General features: G+C 31.8%; 1 protein-coding gene and 1 pseudogene across 1 annotated transcript; both read left to right on the forward strand.

Moving 5' to 3' along the window:
- Positions 1–4,238: 4,238 nt before the first annotated feature.
- On the forward strand, positions 4,239–13,446 carry LOC116138258 (annotated as a pseudogene).
- A 3,707-nt stretch (positions 13,447–17,153) lies between these two features.
- LOC116138259 (serine carboxypeptidase-like 27) lies at positions 17,154–18,423 on the forward strand. The gene is made up of 3 exons (XM_031423970.1): positions 17,154–17,875; positions 18,042–18,137; positions 18,275–18,423. Exons 1-3 carry the CDS (start codon positions 17,512–17,514, stop codon positions 18,421–18,423), a joined length of 609 nt encoding a protein of 202 aa, XP_031279830.1. The 5' UTR covers positions 17,154–17,511.
- Positions 18,424–20,525: the final 2,102 nt, after the last annotated feature.

A 20,525-nucleotide genomic window follows, 5' to 3' on the forward strand; every position in this document is an offset into this window, starting at 1 on the left:
TTATCTTTTCATAGATCGTATTCAAAGGCTAATGTTTGTATTAGTAAATTAATTGTAGTTAATGTTTATTTATGTATATTTGATTCTCTGCACTATTATTTCGAGATCTTTTCTAGAAAGATTGAATTATGCATTGTAACATAAATTCATTAGCATGCATAAGGTCACTGGATCTCTGAATACCTGTGAATAAGCAGGTGCAACTGCTGTTGATTGCTTCTCCTTTCTTTCTGCAATCCGGATTCTCTTTTCATCGAAGAATTTAGACTCATTTTTTCATGTCATCAACTCTTTTACAATTTTTCACTCTAAGTACTGAGTTCTATAGTTAATTGCTCAAAATGAACCCATATTTAATTAGTTACAAACTTTTAAATGACATGGGAGATTCTGCTTTAAGGATTTTAAACATTTTTCCGTATCTTGCTTTCCTGATAGCATATTCTGCTTGTTAATGATTTTCTTTTGCATGTTACTTAATGGGCTTATAGCTTGATTTCTAGTATGGTGATTTACTTACAAAATCAAAGAGAAAGAATGCTTATTTCTTGTCCTTATATTTTCTTTAAGGGTTTGCATATGATCTTTTCTCTGCCAATCACTTTAATTGTCTCATCTTCTATTTGTCTTGTCAGCCTCAAGCTATGTTCAAGGTCTTGCATAAAACCCATGCCTATACCAGAAACGTTATCTTCAGAGGGAAAGGATTTTCTCCAACGCTACTTTCGAAGAAATCCTGCAGAGCGGCCATCAGCTATGATGCTACTTGAGCATCCTTTTGTCCGTAACTCAAATGATAAAAAAAGTCCAACGCAGCTTTTAGTAGGTTTTGTATTAAGTGTTTGTTGTACAATGTAACCAGGAAGAAAAATTTGGTGTCAAAGGAAGGACTTGTAGATATTTACGCATTATTATGTCCAAACGAAATTCATTCTTGAGAACTACTTGATTTGTTGGATATCTATGTCAAATAATGTCATTGTTGTATAATTAAATAAAAAAATGGGAGATAAAATAAGCATTAAAACAGTTTTTTATAGGTTGATTGATGAGGTTTGTACTTTAAGTAATACAAAAATCAATACCCATAATCCTGATTATACTTTTAACAAGTTGAATAATTGAATACACAACTTAAGTCTTTATATAGGTGATAACAAGGTATGTCTTGCCCCAACTTTCCAAATCAAGTTTACACAAGTAGATTTTGAAATTAGGGTTATAAAAGGATTATTTTGATTCAATTGCATAATTTAAACCAGGATCATATGTAGGATTCAAGATACTATAATTTAAACCCAGAAAGGCAATTATGTTTGGATGAAAATGGTATTGAAAACAAGAATACAGACTGGGAGAAGATTCCAAAAATTCAATAGCATAAAAAGTAAGATTTGCAATGTATCAATAACATACAAATTGGGATACGATTCCACCATTTCAATAGCAAATGGAAGTCAAAAAAATCTTTCATCTTCATATAAACTTAAAATACAAATACATAGTCAATACTATAAGCTCAGTATTAAATTTGAATGCTTCCAAATTACAAGCTACTACTATACAGTCTGCCCTACACCTTACACTTTTGCATATACCAGAATATGGAGGCGATGAAAGCCGAATGCTTTTTCCTTCTCATAATGTTAGTATCTTGCTAGAGAAATATATTTTGAAAATTATTAATAACACACATGCAAGTGGCTGTTCTATACTTGTAGATATATTTAGTAAAAGGAAAGTTTTCCCAGGAATGTCATCCAAAAGTGCCATCCTCGCCAATACCAGTGCGAGTACGAGGTTATCCACATAAATCCAGTCTTGTTTCACATTCGCTTCATCAATTCTGATAGGCACTAAAAGTAACTTCACTACTGACACTATCCTTGGAAACTGCCTCTCTTCACTAGGCCTATAGATAGCAGCAAGACAAACCGCACATGTATGTAGATATTCACCATTTTTTTCCCTCTACAGCACAAAATCCCATTTTAGAACAAAAATAATCCACTGCCCAACTCTTTCATTTTTAACACAAATTTGAGACAAATTCTTAGCCTTTGATTTATTGTAATCCATCGGAGTTGGATGACAATCATTAATTATTGACATATTGTATGAAACAAAAATGTTGAAATATTCATTATAGAATGGTGCATGTGGCACATATTTAGTGCCTGCAAGATCAGTCAATCAATTCGGAAATATTTTGTTTGAAATTTGAGTCGAGATATTTTCCTCTAATCCACTGACTTACTTTTTCGAGAAAATAACATGCTCTAGGACATATTACTATTTATATATATATAAAACCCAGATAGGCCAAAAACAAAAACTTCAATTCTAGGACATGCTATATATGTAGAGTAACCATTAATAATGTGATTTTATGACTCCACTGATGAAAGGAATGATTGGAGTCCGGAAACAATAAAGGACTCCACCTGAGGGTGCAACCTGCACCAAGATAGTTAAACCGTTACAATTGCTCAATAAAATAGATAGCATGGATAAACCATAATAGCAATAACCAAGCAGCAAAAATTGTCCAAGATTACTATTTTCTCTGATATCTGAGATGCCAAACTCTTTCCTCCAAGGACAGCAGCAATGGTACACAATGCTTGTCCTCTAAAGAAGAGAAAACAATCAGCACAGATGTGTGTAATATGTACATCAAAGGTTACGAATTTGTGTCTCAATTACCAATATTTATTTATCTTCTTTTACTCTCCTCTTCTCTGCTCATTTAACTATCCAAATAGAATCTAAAACTTCTCCCACCTCACTTCACTTCACTTCACATCACCTCTTCCCATTTCTCTCAAAACATCAACATCAATTTTTTTTTTTTCTCAAAAAAAGGCAATTTAAGAAAATCTACAGACTACTACAATGTTGTTCAGATACTAACTACAGCCTGATTAAGGAGTAAACACTCAAAAACAAGACATTACATTACTCCAAATACATTTCAGGGCAGCGACGTGGAGATATTTTTCCTCCGGAGCTATAACTCCTATTAGAAGGCACAAATTTAACCAAGCAGCAAAAATATGAACAAATCAAATAGGGAATCAACATACAGAAATTTAACTAAAATCATCATATATTACAAAGTCAAATTGTTAGAGCAGCCTTCAGCAGTGCCAAATATAAATCGCAAACACGTCTCCAAGTACTAAGTGACAATAGGAGGCATTATATATAAGTAGAAAATATGGAAATAATGTTTGACTTCACAAGAGAAGGAAAAATTAGTTTTCAAATGCCAGTCACTGTAGAACATTAAAACTGAAACAAACATTATGAAACACTAATGCAGAAAAGATAATCAAGAACCAAAGTAGAACCAATCACCCAATCGACAAGATTAATGTAACATTAAAGGAACTACATAAAAAAAAAGTGTACTTGTTAGACAACAAGATAAGAAAGAGGGAGACTCGTCATCTGTAAGGGAGTGATACAAGTTCAGTAATCTCTGGTTTCCAAGTTCGGTGACCTGAAGTGGCTCGACTGACACTCGTGGTTGTGGTGGTGGTGCGGAGGAACAGCGGACGCATGGCCGTTTAAGGTCGAGATCGATAGAGGCGCGGCTGAGATTGGCAGCGGTGGTGCAAGGCTTAAGTGAAACCCGTTTCGGATGGTGGAGGGCGGCGACTTGGACGGGCTGTGATTGAGGGATGTGGTAGCTAGGGTTTACAATATTGAAAGGAAATTCGGGGAGAATTTTTGGGTATATACTTTTTGGATTTTGAAATTGATGGAGAGTTTGCTAGAAAATTTAGCTGCCCGCCATCCCAAGTTTCTATTTAACAAAATGGTCATGAGAATTTTTTTTTTTTTTTTTTGGGTTAAAAAAATATAGCGTAGCATACTTAAGTGTAATTAAAGCAGTAAAAATGATTAGAGTGAAAAGATTTAAATATTCATGGGTTAAAATATAATAAAGAGAAGTTGATTTAAAATTTGAAAGGCAAAACATATTTCTCTTAGCTTCTCTTTCTCACAACAGGATTCAAACACCTTTCTCTCTCTCGTTTTTTCTTTCAATTTTCTGTAATTTCTCAATTTATTTGCTTTTGGCATTTTTGTCATTCCTTGTCATTCCCGATTAAGTTATAATGGTCGAGATCCTTAAAGAAACAGAAAAAAACCCACCTACTCCCCAAATTGTAGGCACCACTAGGTCTACCAAAAATGGAAAAGAAGAAGTTGTGGTGGAGTAACTTCCGATGACTGAAGTTGCTCCACCAAGAGAGGAGACGGCGTCGACGGAAGACATTCTATTGGCGGAACAAGGGAGGGCAAGAGTTGAAATTGAAACTGAAGAGGAGGATGTCGACGCAAATTCCAAGCGTCGGACATACCAAGAGTAAAAGCAAATGATCGCTTAAGCAGTCTGGTATATGATAGAAGATCGCTTAAGCGATCTGGTATAAGTGATTTTAGATCGTTTAAGCGATCTGGTATAAGTAATTTTAGATCGCTTAAGCGATCGTGCATTTGGGCAGAAGTTGATTTTACCTCGGACATGATCGCTTAAGCGATTATAAATCGTTTAATGCGACCAACATTAAAAGCAAAGGATCGCTTAAGCGATCATGCGTCTGGGCACTTATTTATTATCTTGTTCATGATCGCTTAAGCGACCAACAGTAAAAGCGAAGAATCGCTTAAGCGATACTGCGTCTGGACACTTATCTATTGTCTTATTCATGATCACTTAAGCAACCAATAGTAAAAACAAAGAATCGCTTAAGCGATACACTTAATCGCTTAAGTGATTATACATCTAGGCAAAAGTTTATTCTGCCTCGGACATGATTGCTTAAGCGATAAGCGACCAAGGTTAAAAGCAAAGGATCGCTTAAGCGATAACATAAATACAATAAGATCTCTTAAGCGACTAAGTCTAAATACACATGATCGCTTATAGATCATTTAAGCGACTAAGTGTAAAAGCATATAATCGCTTAAGCAATAACATAAATACAACCAGATCTCTTAAGCGACTAAGTCTAAATACATAGGATCGCTTAAGTGAGAAATGAAATCTCTTAAGCGATCCAGTGTATTTGGATTATTTTTATTATATTTCACTAGATTGGTTAAGCGATTAACGCTATCTTAGACGTATAAGGTGTACGATTCATTCAGTGGACCACGATCATTATTATATTTTAATTAAATTAATTCTTTTATGGTTACATTAAACATATATCGTATAGAATATTTACATCTATATTAAACATATCAGGTGTACGATTCGTTCAGTGGACCATGACCGTTATTATATTTTAATTAAATTAGTTCTTTTACGGCTATATTAAATATATATGGTGTAGAATGTTTACGTCTATATTAAACATATCAGGTGTACGATTTATTTAGTGGATCATGACCGATATTATATTTTAATTAAATTAGTTCTTTTACGACTATATTAAACATAGATGGTGTAGAATGTTTACGTCTATATTAAACATATCAGATGTACGATTCGTTCAGTAGACTATGATCGTTATTATATTTTAATTAAATTAGTTCTTTTACGACCATATTAAACATATATGGTATAGAATGTTTATGTCTATATTAAACATATCAGGTGTACGATTCGTCCAGTGGACCATGATCGTTATTATATTTTAATTAAATTAGTTCTTTTACGGTTATATTAAACATATATAATGTAGAATGTTTACGTCTATATTAAACATATCAGGTGTACGATTCATTCAGTGGACCATAACCGTTATTATATTTTAATTAAATTAGTTCCTTTATGTCTATATTAAACATATGTCCATAAACAAGGAAAATAAATATTGAAGTAAATTACCTTTAATCGCTTAAGCGATCTCGTCTATTTAGCCTTGGTCTACAGAGTGCAGAGCAGATAGTTGCAGAGTTCAATTTTATATCAATATTATATTTTTTTATATTACTTTTTTGCCAAGAACTAACAAAAATAATGGAATAACAATAGATTTTTCAGTTTTATGTACGGTGCTGATTGGCAAAGACCGAAGTGTTCTTTTCACATTCTATTGAAATGAAAAAAATAATTAATAATTAATAAAAAAAGGACTAAATATTAAATAAACATTATTGAATATAATTTCTCACCGAAGTATATCGCTTACTGCATCGCTTAAGCGATCTAGCATATCCCTTAAGAGATCTAAAGTGATCTAGTACAAATAAGCCTGATCGCTTAAGCGATCTGCTGCCATATACCAGACTTATACCAGATCGCTTAAGCGATCTGGTACCATATACCAGACTTATACCTGATCGCTTAAGCGATCTTCTGTCATATACCAGATCGCTTAAGCGATCCATCAGATCCAAAACACATTTTCAGCCATCTCCACCTACAATCGGTGCTATCACCCCTAGTTACTCACAATGGAAGAAAATATTCAACAAATTTCACTTTTTTCAACTTACATTAAATCAAACACAACCCAACAACCTAAATAACTAAATCAAAATCATAACCCAAACCCCATCTATTATTAAATATTTGTAAATCAAAATATAAAATGTAAAGAGGAGATACATATACTTAGACGAAATTTTAGGAGGAGGAGGAGGGGGATTTTTGGCGAAGAAGATGTTAATGGTGGAGAAAGAAGAAAGTGTTAATGGCGGAGGAACAAGAAGATATAGAGGAATGAGGAAGAAAAAGATGTAGAGGAAGGAGGAAGAAGAAGATGTAGACGAAGAAAAAGATACAGAGGAAGAAGAAGATGTAGACGAAGCTAAGAAGAAACATCAACCAAGGTAGAGATGCGTTAATGGCGGGAGGAAGAAGAAGGTGTTTGGGTTTGTTTGCAAGAATTTTGGGTTTTTGGGAATATAGTATAATTTTTAAAAGATTACATAATACTTCATTAATCCTAATTAAGCACTAATCAAGTTTAATTACCTTTAATCAATAATAAGGTTATTTAGTTAACACTTTAAAACTTCATAACCTTTTAATTAAATTTAAACTTGAGATGACCTTTTAATAAACTACCCCAGAGTTTGCTTTAGGGAAGTTTTGTTTCAAATTTCAGAATTTGCAAAAAAAATTAAAAGAAAAATTGGTAGGAAATGACTTGGCAAATCGATGATGTGGCAGATGAGATGTCATTGTCATGTGGACTGCCATGTCATGATGTGAGAGAATGGTGTAAAGCTAGTATTATTCTCTCTAATAATACATTTAAGAGTTTTTATCGAACGACGTAGTTTTAATTATTTTTATTTATTTCTAAAATCTTAGCCATTCCTATTTTTCTAGTTTTAATAATATTATTCTTTTCCATATTTATCTAAAAGTTCTTAGACCATCTCCAATCCATTGCACCAATTTGGTACAAAATTGCACCAAATTGTTGCAAATTTTGGTGCAAAATACTATTCCATCTCCAACCCATAACACCAAATATTACACCAAAAAGAATATTTCTTAAAATATTCTTTTTTTCTTTTATTTTAATAATCAATAATTAATCTATTTCATTCATTATTTTTGTATATATTAATTAAATATTGAGAATGATATTTTTATTAAATAATAATTATTTTGAAAATTATACTAATTTAATAAAATTAAGCATTTATTTAATCAAATAAACATTACATGGTAATATAACATGAACAAAAATAAAAAAAAAAAAAAAAACAACAACACAAAGGTAAAATTCCATATTGATAGTAATTTAATTTTCTGAATTAGTATATTCTTCCCACAAATGATCAATTAATGCATTTCGAAGAGTATGGTGAGCCTCTGTATCCTTGATTTGTTTATGTCGAGCAAGAAAATTTTGAAATCAGACATTCTCATCTACGACAATTTCAACTTCGGGAGTTAGCGCTTCCATCTGATTCTAAATCGATGCATCAACATTACGTTCATCCTTGATTATCATGTTGTGCATAATAATACACGCAGTTATTATATCATGTAATACATTTTTATCATAAAAACGTGTCGGTCCTACCACAATTGCATTGAATAAAATTCTAATTTTAATTTTTCATTATTTTTTAAATTATATCATTATTATGAATTTATTATTATAAATAATAATTAAATTAAATTAAATACAAATAATCAAATTTGGTGTGATTTTTTATGTAGAATTTAATACTCAAATTAACTTAACAAAATTAAAAACAAAAAAAAAGAAAAAAAAATTATTTGTGATGATGCCATTTTGGTGTTTTTTTACACCAAAATGACGTGGGTTGGAGGTGTCCTTATCAACTCTAATCTTATCTATTGGCATATCTTTCACCAAGAAATTAAAATATAAAATAATAACTATTCTTTTACTTTTCAAAAGTAAAAAAAAACTACCTCTTTTAAGCCAAAAAGGTGAGGTTTGGTATTTACCATATTCAAATTTCTTAATTAGTAGCGCATGCTAATTAATAAATTATTAATTAATACCATAATATTAATGAATGAATATTATTGGGAATATATATATATATATATATATATATAATTTAAATAAACATTTAGTGTAAAGATAAGACACTCCAGTACAGTACTCATAACAACTAAATTATAGGTAGTTTCACTTTATAAACTCGGTTTCTGAATTTGATGATTTTTAATTTTTTTATATTCACATGTTAAACTAATACATAAATAAATTATTTTAAAAATCTCATCTCCTTCCCTGATTGGGTTCATCATAATTTTTAATCTGCGTTCCGTTTTGTGCTTTTTACTCATTCTTCTGTCTTCACAGTTGAAAAGCTTGGAACTCCCATGTGCGTCAGGTACCTGTTCGGTCAAATGCCTGAACGGAATATCAATTAGATTCGAAGGAATTTTATAAAATTAATAATTCACAAGGAACACAAAAACGATTTGAGTTCCTCCTATGGATTCAAGCGTTTCACAACTCATGACAACTAATGACTATCACTGGGATTGTGACTTGAATGTCAACTCAATTCTTTCTACACTATGAATATATACTACATTATATATTCAGATATTTTCTTGCCGTTGAAAATCTGTTTGGTTCAATTCTTTCAAAATCCTGATACTTGTTGGGATCTGGAGTTCTGGGGCTTTGTTGTTCTCTCGCTCTCTTTTTATTTTGGTATCAGTTGGTTTCAGTTTCTGGTCTCAGAACTCTGTGTATAAATTCCTTGAAATCCCTGAAACTGTATTGGGTTCTGTTTAGTTTGTGTTTGTCTTTTCAACATTCATGTTTTTAAGGATTTGTAGATAATATTATTCTTTGGAATCTGGAAACAGTTTAAGATTTGTTTCTGGGGTTTGCTCCTTTTTAACTTAATGGGGCATTCGCTAGTCTTTGCTATTTGCTTTTCGTCTCTTTTATTTAGTCCTTGTCTAGTGTTATTTGGGTGATCAAAAGAAAAACAAAATCAATGGGTTACCTCGTCAACCAGGAAATGTTGATTTTAATCAGTACTAGGTTATATAACTGTAAACCAACAAGCGGGGGGCTTTGTTTTATTGGTTGATAGAGTCCAGGCTGTCGTGGAGCTCAGTCAAGACCATTGTTTTGTGGCTCAATGGAGGTCCCGGTTGCTCCTCTGTTGCCTATGGAGCATCCGAAGAGATTGGACCTTTTCACATTGGCCAGATGGGAAGACGCTTTACTTGAATCTTTATGCTTGGAACAAGTGTATGTGAATGTCTACGTAGCACATTGTCTTGATTTAGTTACATAGACATTGTTGTTGTTGTTGTTGTTATTATTATGTAGTGTGTTTCTGAATATAAATGAGGCGCATTCTTTTCTTGGTTGCAATTATTGTTTTTGTATGATGTCTGTTCTGTTAAAATTTTGAGCAGTGGCAAACTTGCTGTTCCTTGAATCCTCAGTGGGTGTTGGTTTTTCGTATACAAATACTAGTTCAGATCTGTACACTGCTGGTGATAGAGAACAGGTAATTCGAAGGTGCTGTGGTTATAGTTCTATTGAAAGTGTGTTTTTTTAATTATGAAATTTGTTGTTTAGCTTAGAATTAGTGATTTTGACATCTTAGAGCTTTTGGGATCTGGTGTTGTAAACTTGTAGCTGAAGATGCATATGCCTTTCTTGTTAATTGTTTGAACGGTTCCCACAGTACAAGCACAGAGATTTCTACATTGCGGGGAAAGTTACGCAGGTCTGAACTCAAATTTCTGTTTTCTTAATATATATATATGTTTTACATGAATGATGAAGTAATGGATGATGAAGCTTTTAATTTTTTTTTTTTTTCAGGTCATTAGTGCCTCAGGTTCTCAAATTGTTTACCAAAAGAACAAGGGAATTGCCAACCCAGAAATTAATTTTAAAGGATTTATAGTAAGAAACTAGAATTCTTATTTATGTAAATCTAGAACAATGCTCTTATTTGTGATGTTGATGGCAGTTAATCATCATCAAATGAGTAATTCTCTTTGTTTCTTTATTAGGTTGGAAATGCCATTACTGATGATTACCATGTTATGTTGGCACTTTCGAATACTGGTGGACTCATGGTCTGATATCTGATTCCACCTATCGGAGCTAAGATGCTTGTGAGTCTGGGTCCTCTGAACATCCTCCATGGAGTGCATTAGGCCTTGAAAGACGCAGAGAGGGAGCAGGGAAACATTGATCCTTATAGCATTTTCACGCAGCCTTGCATAACACGGCTCACTAAGGCACGGCTTAAGGGTCACTATTGAAGTCTCATCATTTTGTCCTATTACTATCAGCATAATTATGCGGTTTTGTATAACTGAAGTGTCAAATGAACAGCATGATAGTCTTTCTGTTTGCCATCACTCTTTCCTTATCCTAGGAGAATTTGTTCATGAGTTTTAATATGCTAGTAGCAGAGTTCTGATGATAGCTTGCTTACAAGTTGGAAATCATCTCCCTGATGAAATAGAAATGTTAAGAGTAAAAGATACATAAGTTATAATCGTTAGACTTCCTGGAGATTTAGGATTTGATTTGATTGCTTGTAAAGTAGGGTACACGACCTAGACGCACTAGCTAGATATCATATGGAATTTGTTTCATGTAAAAAAAAAAAACAAGAGAGAAAAAAGCTTACCAAGTGAGAAGAACACTGTCTGGTTTCATGGGTGGGCCTGGCAATAAATAGGGTGCACTGGGGTACTGGAGGTGGTTGTTGAATATTTAGCTTAAAGCTGTAAAGGGCCCCCAATCCAAGTTGTATCTTTGCTCATATGTTGGAAACTTAGAAGCGTCAGTGTGGTCTACTTCTATACCTAACCTGTAATTGTTAGCATTCATTCCTTGGTCACCTTTCTTCCCTGGCATGATTGTGGCATGGCAAAAGTTTTTGTAGGACGTGTATCATCAACTGATGCACACCATGTTTTCTGCTGTTGAAGTTTGTGTCTCAATAAAAGAAAAAGAAAAGAGAGACACATATTTATGGGCATGGAGATCTGTTAGGGTGACTAGTAAAGGGTAAATTAATTTAACCGCATATTTGAGTTGTGGTGGTTGGAAAAGTTGCGGCTGCTTGATTTATTAGCTTTCCTTAGAAATTTCTGGAGACTTCAAAACTTTTTGTACTTAATCCCTATACTAATTTCTGTTTCCACAATGTGTAAATTTCTGATATAATTTCTTAAGAAAAACGTGCACTTCTAACTTTCATGACTTGTTCCCCACTCAATTTGTTTTTGGTTTTTACATTGTCTGCACCTGTTGTTGCAAGTTTTTTATTATTTAATTAAATATATTTCTATCATGTCAACTAAAGTATGGATAAACTTGCAACAGCAGGTGCAGACAATGTAACAGTTCCAACTAATTGTGAATTTGCTGGATAACTGCTATATTGAATATTACATGAATTCTCAATTTGAATGTTTTCACCACTTGAACAGGTGGATTATAATTGCTATTGATTATGTTTTAATTTGTCAATGAAGTCTTCTTGGGTTTGAACATGTTTTTGTTGATCTCCTTTTAAAACATATTCAATGGGTCTGTATTCTCAAGTTCACTCTGTTACTCTCAAACGCAGCCAGGATGTCCAGAGCTTATGATCCCTGCACTGAGAGGTATTCTCAAACTGTTTTTAATCTCCCTGAAGTTCAGAAGGCAAGCATGCAAATGTAACTCGAATTTCTTATCCATGGAGAACATGCAGGTATGTTTATAGGTTAAGACTGTTGAAATTATGTCTAACATGTCTTTTAACAGCTTAGTGAAAAAATTTCTTTCAGTGAAATTGTATACGACCACTGGGCTGATCCTCCACCTCTATGCTCCATATATAAAGAACTCATTGCTGCGGTATCAAAATATGGGTATACAGGTAATTTACCCCATCTTGTTTGTTCCCATCGAACTTTAGTTTTCCATATAGTTGGGGAAATTTGTTCAGTAATAGTGAATTTGGTACGGTTATTTTAGCAGTAAGCAAGCGTGAAGCTTTCTGGATTGGTTGGAGAAGTAGCAATATTTTTGTGTGCATAATTAACATGTTAAAGATTTTGTTGTTGTGACTAACATTCTAAGGACTTCTTTGTTTTTGCTCCTTTTATGTGTTTCCTGTTTTTCGCATTTTTGCTTTCAAAATTGATATAGTGTGGTACAATCACTAAATTTATCTGCCATGAGTGAGTTTTCGGAGCATGCCGTTAATTAAGGAAACACTGTTCAAAAGGCCGTAATTAATTTCACATTTGAAAATTTTTACCCCTCCCTGACTTGGCCATCTTTGACTTGGTTTTGTGTTTCACTCTGATATGGATCTTATTGAATATTTTGTCCAGTGGCGATACGGATGCAGTTGTTCCTGTGACAGCCACTCGATAATCCATTGATGCCCTAAGGTACAACTTTAATCAACTGGTACCCGTGGTAGGACAATGGAAAGGTAAGTTGCAAATAAATCTTTCCTATATAATTGAGATCAAGGGGTCATTATGAATTATTTTTATGTTTGTTGTACACGTGTGTCTACTCTATTGCTTTTTCCAATTATTTCACCTTTTCTCTTTGTTAGCACAATACAATGTTTTGATTTTCACGTTAACAGTCTCGGAACTATACTGAAATAATTATCTCCAATAGTAATAGCAGCTTTATTCTTCATGTTGTGCTAACAAAAAACAGCAGAAAATGTTCAACATTTTTATCGTTATAACTCTTAATAACATGACAGCTTCTATTTGTTTTCTATCATGAAATGTAGTGATTGTTATTTCTGTTAATCTTTTTGTAGATCACTCCATGAATACACTCATCTCACTCGGTTTCTCTTCTGTAATTTAGGTTGGCGGATGGAGCCAAGTATACAAAGGGCTGACACTTGTAACGGTGAAAGGCGCAGGACATGAGGTTCCCCTCCATCGTCCTCGACAGGCTTTTATTATTTTCCTATCATTTTTGGAGAACAAGCCGATGCCAGGATAAACATGTTTAGTCCCATTGACTGTCTACAAAATCTACAAAGAAAAAGGAACTCTAGATTATGTGGGTACAATTTTGTCGGATTTTTTAGTTGTGATCTTTATTATTATTATTTAAATTTATAAATTGAGTCCATCAATTATCACCAACGAAAAACTAATCATTATAACATTTGCGAGCTAACTAATTACGAGTTTATATGTTGGGTTGTAAGAGAAAGTTTGTAAGATTGGATTATGAGTTAATCTTTATCCTTATTTTACTTATCCTTTGTGAGATAGTTTATTATGAAACATATATGCTATTGTTGAAAAATATTATATATTTTTTTAAATTAATTAAAAACTCTCTTAAAAAATATTAAAAAATCCTCTTATGAAACTATCAAATACATCTTGATAAGGGTTTATAATTCTTTTCAATAACAATGAATATTTTCATATTAAACGTTCTTATAAACCACTATTTTCACGGAAAAGTATAAATTAAATGAGTCAAAATATATATGTATGTATATATATTATAAATTAATTTAAAGTGCATAATATAATACAAGCGAATTATTAGAATTAATACAAGTGTTAAGACATTTTTGGACGATGAATATTCTCAAATGTGATTGGAATATTAGAATTTGTATTCTTACTTTTATTTTTTATTTGCATACGAACAAAAGATTGAAAATATCCCAAACATGTTTGTGCACTAATCAATCAAGCCAAATATGAAAAAAAAAAAAAAAAAGAAAAAAAAAAAAATCTGGCTAGAATGATGGTGATGGAATAGATGGACAAAAGCTATAATTTTCATGCTTTAACTTTCTGAAATCACAACATGGTAGGGCCTTAGTTATGGTTGTATTTTTGCATGCTAGTTGCTGAGGGTAACCCTCGATTTGTGCCACTTCTCAAGGCCCCCAGCCTCGGCATTGAACCTTCGTTTCCTTTGTACTTGTTAGATGATGGAAACATTAATGGAACAATAATTATAAACGATAAATTGTTATTTCAAATACTTGTGGAGAAAATTTGTAAATTCATTATAGTCAAGAGAAGAATAGTAATAGACACTATATATTATTAAATAGAAGATTAATCTATAAAGCTATGCTTGAATTAAAATACAATAAGGATAAAATTGACAGATTTTATAAATTTTTTCTCATAAATCTAATATGACAGTTAATAATTAGTTTTTGATAAAAATTTTCGTCTGAATCGATTAATTAAAAACCAATTATCAACTGTTACGTTGAATTTATAAGATAAAATTTGTGAGATTCGTTCAATTAGTGTAATATTACTTATAAAAATATTATCAATGGCCTTGTTTTCATTACGTTTAAACCTTTATTTTGAAAGAAAAAAAAAAAAGTGAGGTTAAAAAATCATGACTCTTTATCTTACTTTGATGTGGGCCTTGTTGATGGCCCAGCATGTCACTCTAAAGAAAATGGAGAGTCATTTGTGAAATGTGAACTGGACTCAACTATTAATGTGGGCCATTCTGGCTAAGTATTGTTTAATCACCGTCAAAATAGTCAAATAGCTCTCTTCTCATGAAGACAAAAAGGGGACAACGATGGTGATATTGAAATATTTAAACACTTCCACAAAATAAGTATTGTTGGTACTGTACATCTTTAAGGCATCAAATCTGCTACTTTTAAATGAAGTCGTTGAATTGTTTTAAATGGTAATATTTACTAAATTATTTTAAATAAAAAATATAATGTTATTAATCCTTCTCAAGCAACTACTAATATTAATAATGATTTATTTTGTATATATTTTTTATTTTTTTTATGATTGAGAATATTCAAGCTAGTTTACGGACACCTTAACTAATTCTTCGAAATCCTAAAACAATTGACTGAATAAAAGCTGCAATAATTACCTTTATTAACATCCTAGAAAAGACTTAAATTCAGAATTTTTTTAATAATATATTTAATAATTTTTATCAAACTACTCGGTTTTAACTATTTTTCTTTATTTCTAAAATCTTATCCATATCTATTTTTCTAGTTTTAATAATATTATTCCTTTTCATGTTTATCTAAAAGTTCTTAATGGGACCAACTCTAATCTTATCTACTTGAATATCTTGTCATCAAGAAATTAAAATATAAAATAATAACTATTCTTTTACTTTTCAAAAGTAAATAAAACTATCTCTTTTAAGCCAAAAAGGTGAGGTTTGGTATTTACCATATTCAAATTTCTTAATTAGTAGCACATGGTAATCAATAAATTATTAATTAATACCATTATATTATATTATATTATATCAATGAATGAATATTATTGGAAAAATATCAATAATTAATATATATATATATAATTTAAATAAACATTTAATGTAAAGAGAAGACATTCTCAGTACGATACTCATAACAACTAAGGTTTCGTTTGATGCATAGCTAATTTTCCTAATAAAGTTAAACAAAAAATTTGTATTTGGTTCATTTATTATCAAAATATTATTATAAATTAATTTTTTTAAACTCCTAAATTTGTTAATTTAACTAAACAACCTCAATTTTTTTTGAAAATTGACAAAAACACCTTAGTAACCCACATTTACCAGATTTCGGCTACCACTACCGAAAGTTGGCCGGAATTTGGTATAATGGCGCACTACCGACTGAATCTGGTCGGTAGTGCGTTAATCTAGCATTTTTCAGCCAGATCTACAGCTAAAGATCTAGTTGTCAACAACCAAATATTTAGCCGTAGATAGTCATCAACGACAGCCAAGATATGATCGTCGTTGACCATCAACGATGACAGTATCTTTGGCCGTCGTTGACGACCAAATGAGACAAGATTTGGCCATCAATGGCCAGATCTAGCCGTAGATCTGGCCAGAAAAGGCCATATCGGGGCATGACTGGCAAGATCCAGTGGGTCATACGTCGATACGGCAACTCCAGCCACCCTTCGGCAGTGGTAGCCGATTGTCCGTATTTAATCAGTGGGTTGAGGATGTTTTTGTAAACTTTAAATATTTTATTATAGGGGTGTTTAGTAAATAAATAAACATAAGAGATATTTTTGTTAATTTTTAAATTTTACATCGTAATATCCACCTTATTTAACTTTTTCCAAAATATTATTCTAAAAACTATCATAATAATGAACCAAACAGACCCTAAATTATAGGTAGTTTCATTTTATAGCTCTCAGTTTCAAAATTCATCATTTGTACGCTCTGTTTGATTTATTATTTTGATACTTTTTAGAATAATATTTTAGAAAAAGTAAAATTAAATTATTTTTATGAGAAAGATGATTATTAATGTTTTGAGAGTTGAATAAAGTAGAATTAAATTTTGAAAATATTGAAACAAATGCATTTTTTTAGTTTTTAGGATAAAATAATAAAATACGATAGGATAATAATAGCGTTATATTCATATGTTAAACTAATACATAAATAAATTATTTTAAAAATCTCGTCTCTTTCCCTGATTGGTGCATCATAACTTTTAATCTACGTTCCGTTTTGTGCTTTTTACTCATTCTTCACAGTTGAAAAGCTTGAAACTCCCATGTGCGTCAGGTACCTGTTCGGTCAAATGCCTGAACGGAATATAAATGAGATTCAAAGGGAATTTTATAAAATTAATAATTCACAAGGAACACAAAAACGATTTGAATTCCTCCTATGGATTCAAGCGTTTCACAACTCATGACAACTAATCACTATCATTGGGATTGTGACTTGAATGTCAACTCAACTCTTTCTATACTATGAATGCTACATTATATATTCAGATATTTTCTTGCCGTTGAAGATCTGTTTGGTTCAATATCCTGATACTTTTTGGGATCTGGAGTTCTGGGGCTTTGTTGTCTTCTCTCTCTCTCTTTTTTATTTTGGTATCAGTTGGTTTCAGTTTCTGGTCTCAGAACTTTGTGTATAAATTCCTTGAAATCCCTGAAACTGTATTGGGTCCTGTTTAGTTTGTGTTTGTCTTTTCAACATTCATGTTTTTTAGGATTTTGTAGATAATATTATTCTTTGGAATCTGGAAACAGTTTAAGATTTGTGTTTCTGGGTTTTGCTCCTTTTTAACTTAATGGGGTATTCACTAATCTTTGCTACTTGCTTTTTGTCTCTTTTATTTAGTCCTTGTCTATGTTCTTATTTGGGTGATCAAAAGAAAGACAAAATCAATGGGTTACCTGGTCAACCAGGAAATGTTGATTTTAATCAGTACTCAGGTTATATAACTGTAAACCAACAAGCTGGGAGGGCTTTGTTTTATTGGTTGATAGAGTCACCGGCTAGTCGTGGAGCTCAGTCAAGACCACTTGTTTTGTGGCTCAATGGAGGTCCCGGTTGCTCCTCTGTTGCCTATGGAGCATCCGAAGAGATTGGACCTTTTCACATTAGGCCAGATGGGAAGACGCTTTACTTGAATCGTTATGCTTGGAACAAGTGTATGTGAATGTCCACCTAGCACATTGTCTTGATTTAGTTACATAGACTTTGTTGTTGTTGTTATTATTGTAGTGTGTTTCTGAATATAAATGAGGCACATTCTTTTCTTGGTTGCAAATTATTGTTTTTGTATGCTAGTCTGATTCTGTTAAAATTTTTGAGCAGTGGCAAACTTGCTGTTCCTTGAATCTCCAGCTGGTGTTGGTTTTTCGTATACAAATACTAGTTCAGATCTGTACACTGCTGGTGATCAGAGAACAGGTAATTCGAAGGTGCTGTGGTTATAGTTCTATTGAAAGTGTGTTTTTTTTAATTATGAAATTTGTTGTTTTAGCTTAGAATTAGTTGATTTTGACATCTTTAGATGCTTTTGGGATCTGGTTGTTGTAAACTTGTAGCTGAAGATGCATATGCCTTTCTTGTTAATTGGTTTGAACGGTTCCCACAGTACAAGCACAGAGATTTCTACATTGCTGGGGAAAACCACAATTACACCTTTTACTTAAAATTGATTCATGTGAGGCAAGCAAAATCTCAACAGATCTAAATATGTAATTAAAAGGTTTAAAGTAGGTAGGAATAATAAAATAAAGGATCTTACAAAAATTCCTTTTATAAATAAAACTAAGTAGGCAATTTCTTGGAATTTATAATTTAAACAATTTAGTAAAATTAATTGAAGTAAATCAGCACTAAAAAGACATAAAGGAATCCAAAACTTAGGTTAACTTCATATTTCTTTACAAAAAAAAAAATGGAATCAAACTTTCAAATATATGAAGAGAGATTTTTTGTCACAAGTAAAGATAAGATACTTAGGCTTAAGAATAGAGAAATTGAAAAATAAAAATATTATTTTTTAAATTAATACGAAGGACTTGTTTGTAAATTGGAGAAATAATGATGGTTTTTAGGGGAAAAATTTTGCCCGCCTTTCGATATTTTTTTGTTCAGTTCAGCCCGCTCCGAGATGGAGTCAACCAGAAAACGACAGGTGGTCCACGTAAGCTACGGCACCTGCCGCGCACATGAACAATCTCTCGCTTGGGCCTTGGCGTACTTGTTGGTTTGAGGCGTAACCGTAATCACACGTGCCAAACACTTACTTTTTCAGTCACTAATTTGGCAATAGCTCAGGTCACGCATCAACCAACGGTGAAATACAATTTAGGGCTTACGTGGCGAATCTATCGCGGCATCTTCTCTATCCGTCGGCAGCAGCGATTCCTTCTAGGAGTTTCCTTTCCATTCCGATTTTATTTATTTTTTATTCTTATTTTAACCTTATCCTCCTAATTATTTCAATATTCCTGTTTTGGGCCATAGTTTTTTCTATATTTGTGATGTTGGCCCAAAGACAATTATGATTTTTCCCACCTAATAATGGTTTAATGAAACTTTTCCACCCAAGAGAAGACTGCTGAGCCTTTAGATGATAGAAGTTAAATTTTAATGATTGGGATTAATCAAAATTTGACTTAAGAGAAGTAGTTATATAAACTCTAATCGTTCGATTGTTGGCAATTAACAAGTCGACGGAAGTAAGGTTTGATAGGTTTTGGTGAGTGATGATGGGGGAAGAGAATGATAGGGTAAGGGTCGCAACCATGCTAAAATCAAAATGGAATATAAATTTAGGTATAAATCCTATTTTAAAAGTTTGTGGAGCGTGAGAGTTTATTAAGCCATTATTTTGGTGGGAAAAAGTGGTTTACTCTTTTTTATTTAATGGAACAAAACAAGTTATAAGTATAATATTCTCTAAATGATTCTTTATATGATTCAAATTATTTATTATAAAGATTTAACCATAAAACAAGACCTTTTATCTTTAAATATAAATTAAAGAGTTTGACTCTCCACATCTAGAGATCAGAGAGTCAAATTCCACTCTCTATTCTAATTTAATTAATAAATTACAAGTTTAATTGCATTTTATTCATCTTTCTTAAATAAAGAGTATTTTCATTAAATTCAAATAATGCATCGGATTTAAATAAAAATTTGTTCTTTATATTTAAAAATTAATAAAGAAACACCGTTGAACTCTTCAATGGTGCTCTTTATTTTGAAAAATGTCTTTCTTATAATAAAGAGCATCTTCATATTTTTAAATATAAAAAAACACGATTTTTATTCAATCCAATAAACTCTTTAAATTTAATGAATATGCTTTTTATTTTCAAAATAAACTTAGGGGAGAGAGAACTAATAAATAAAATCACATAGAAAGTTTAGTTTATTATAAAATTAGGATAGAAGTGAAATTTGACTCTCTAGATGTGGAGAGTCAAACTCATTCTTTAATTTATATTTAAACATAAAGAGTTTGTTGGACTTTTTATTTTATGGATAAACTCTTTAGATCATATAAAAGTAATTTGGAGATGCTATGATAAATAATATCAGCAATAGTGAAAGCATTAATATTTGGTTAATCCGTTACGTGGAGATAATTATTTTGGAATTAGAGTAATTGATTTGAAATTAACATTCTTGGGAATGATTAAAGATGATATCATGACATTAAATATTCCTTATGGAACCACCAGAACCGTGTTAAGTAAGGGAAAAAAAATTTATGAAAATATTCCCAATGGTAGAAACAAATTTCCAAAAAATTCTTTCAAAAATTTATTATGTAAAAGC

This window comes from Pistacia vera, unplaced genomic scaffold, assembly GCF_008641045.1.
Source record: "Pistacia vera cultivar Batoury unplaced genomic scaffold, PisVer_v2 Contig34, whole genome shotgun sequence".
Lineage (NCBI taxonomy): Eukaryota > Viridiplantae > Streptophyta > Magnoliopsida > Sapindales > Anacardiaceae > Pistacia > Pistacia vera.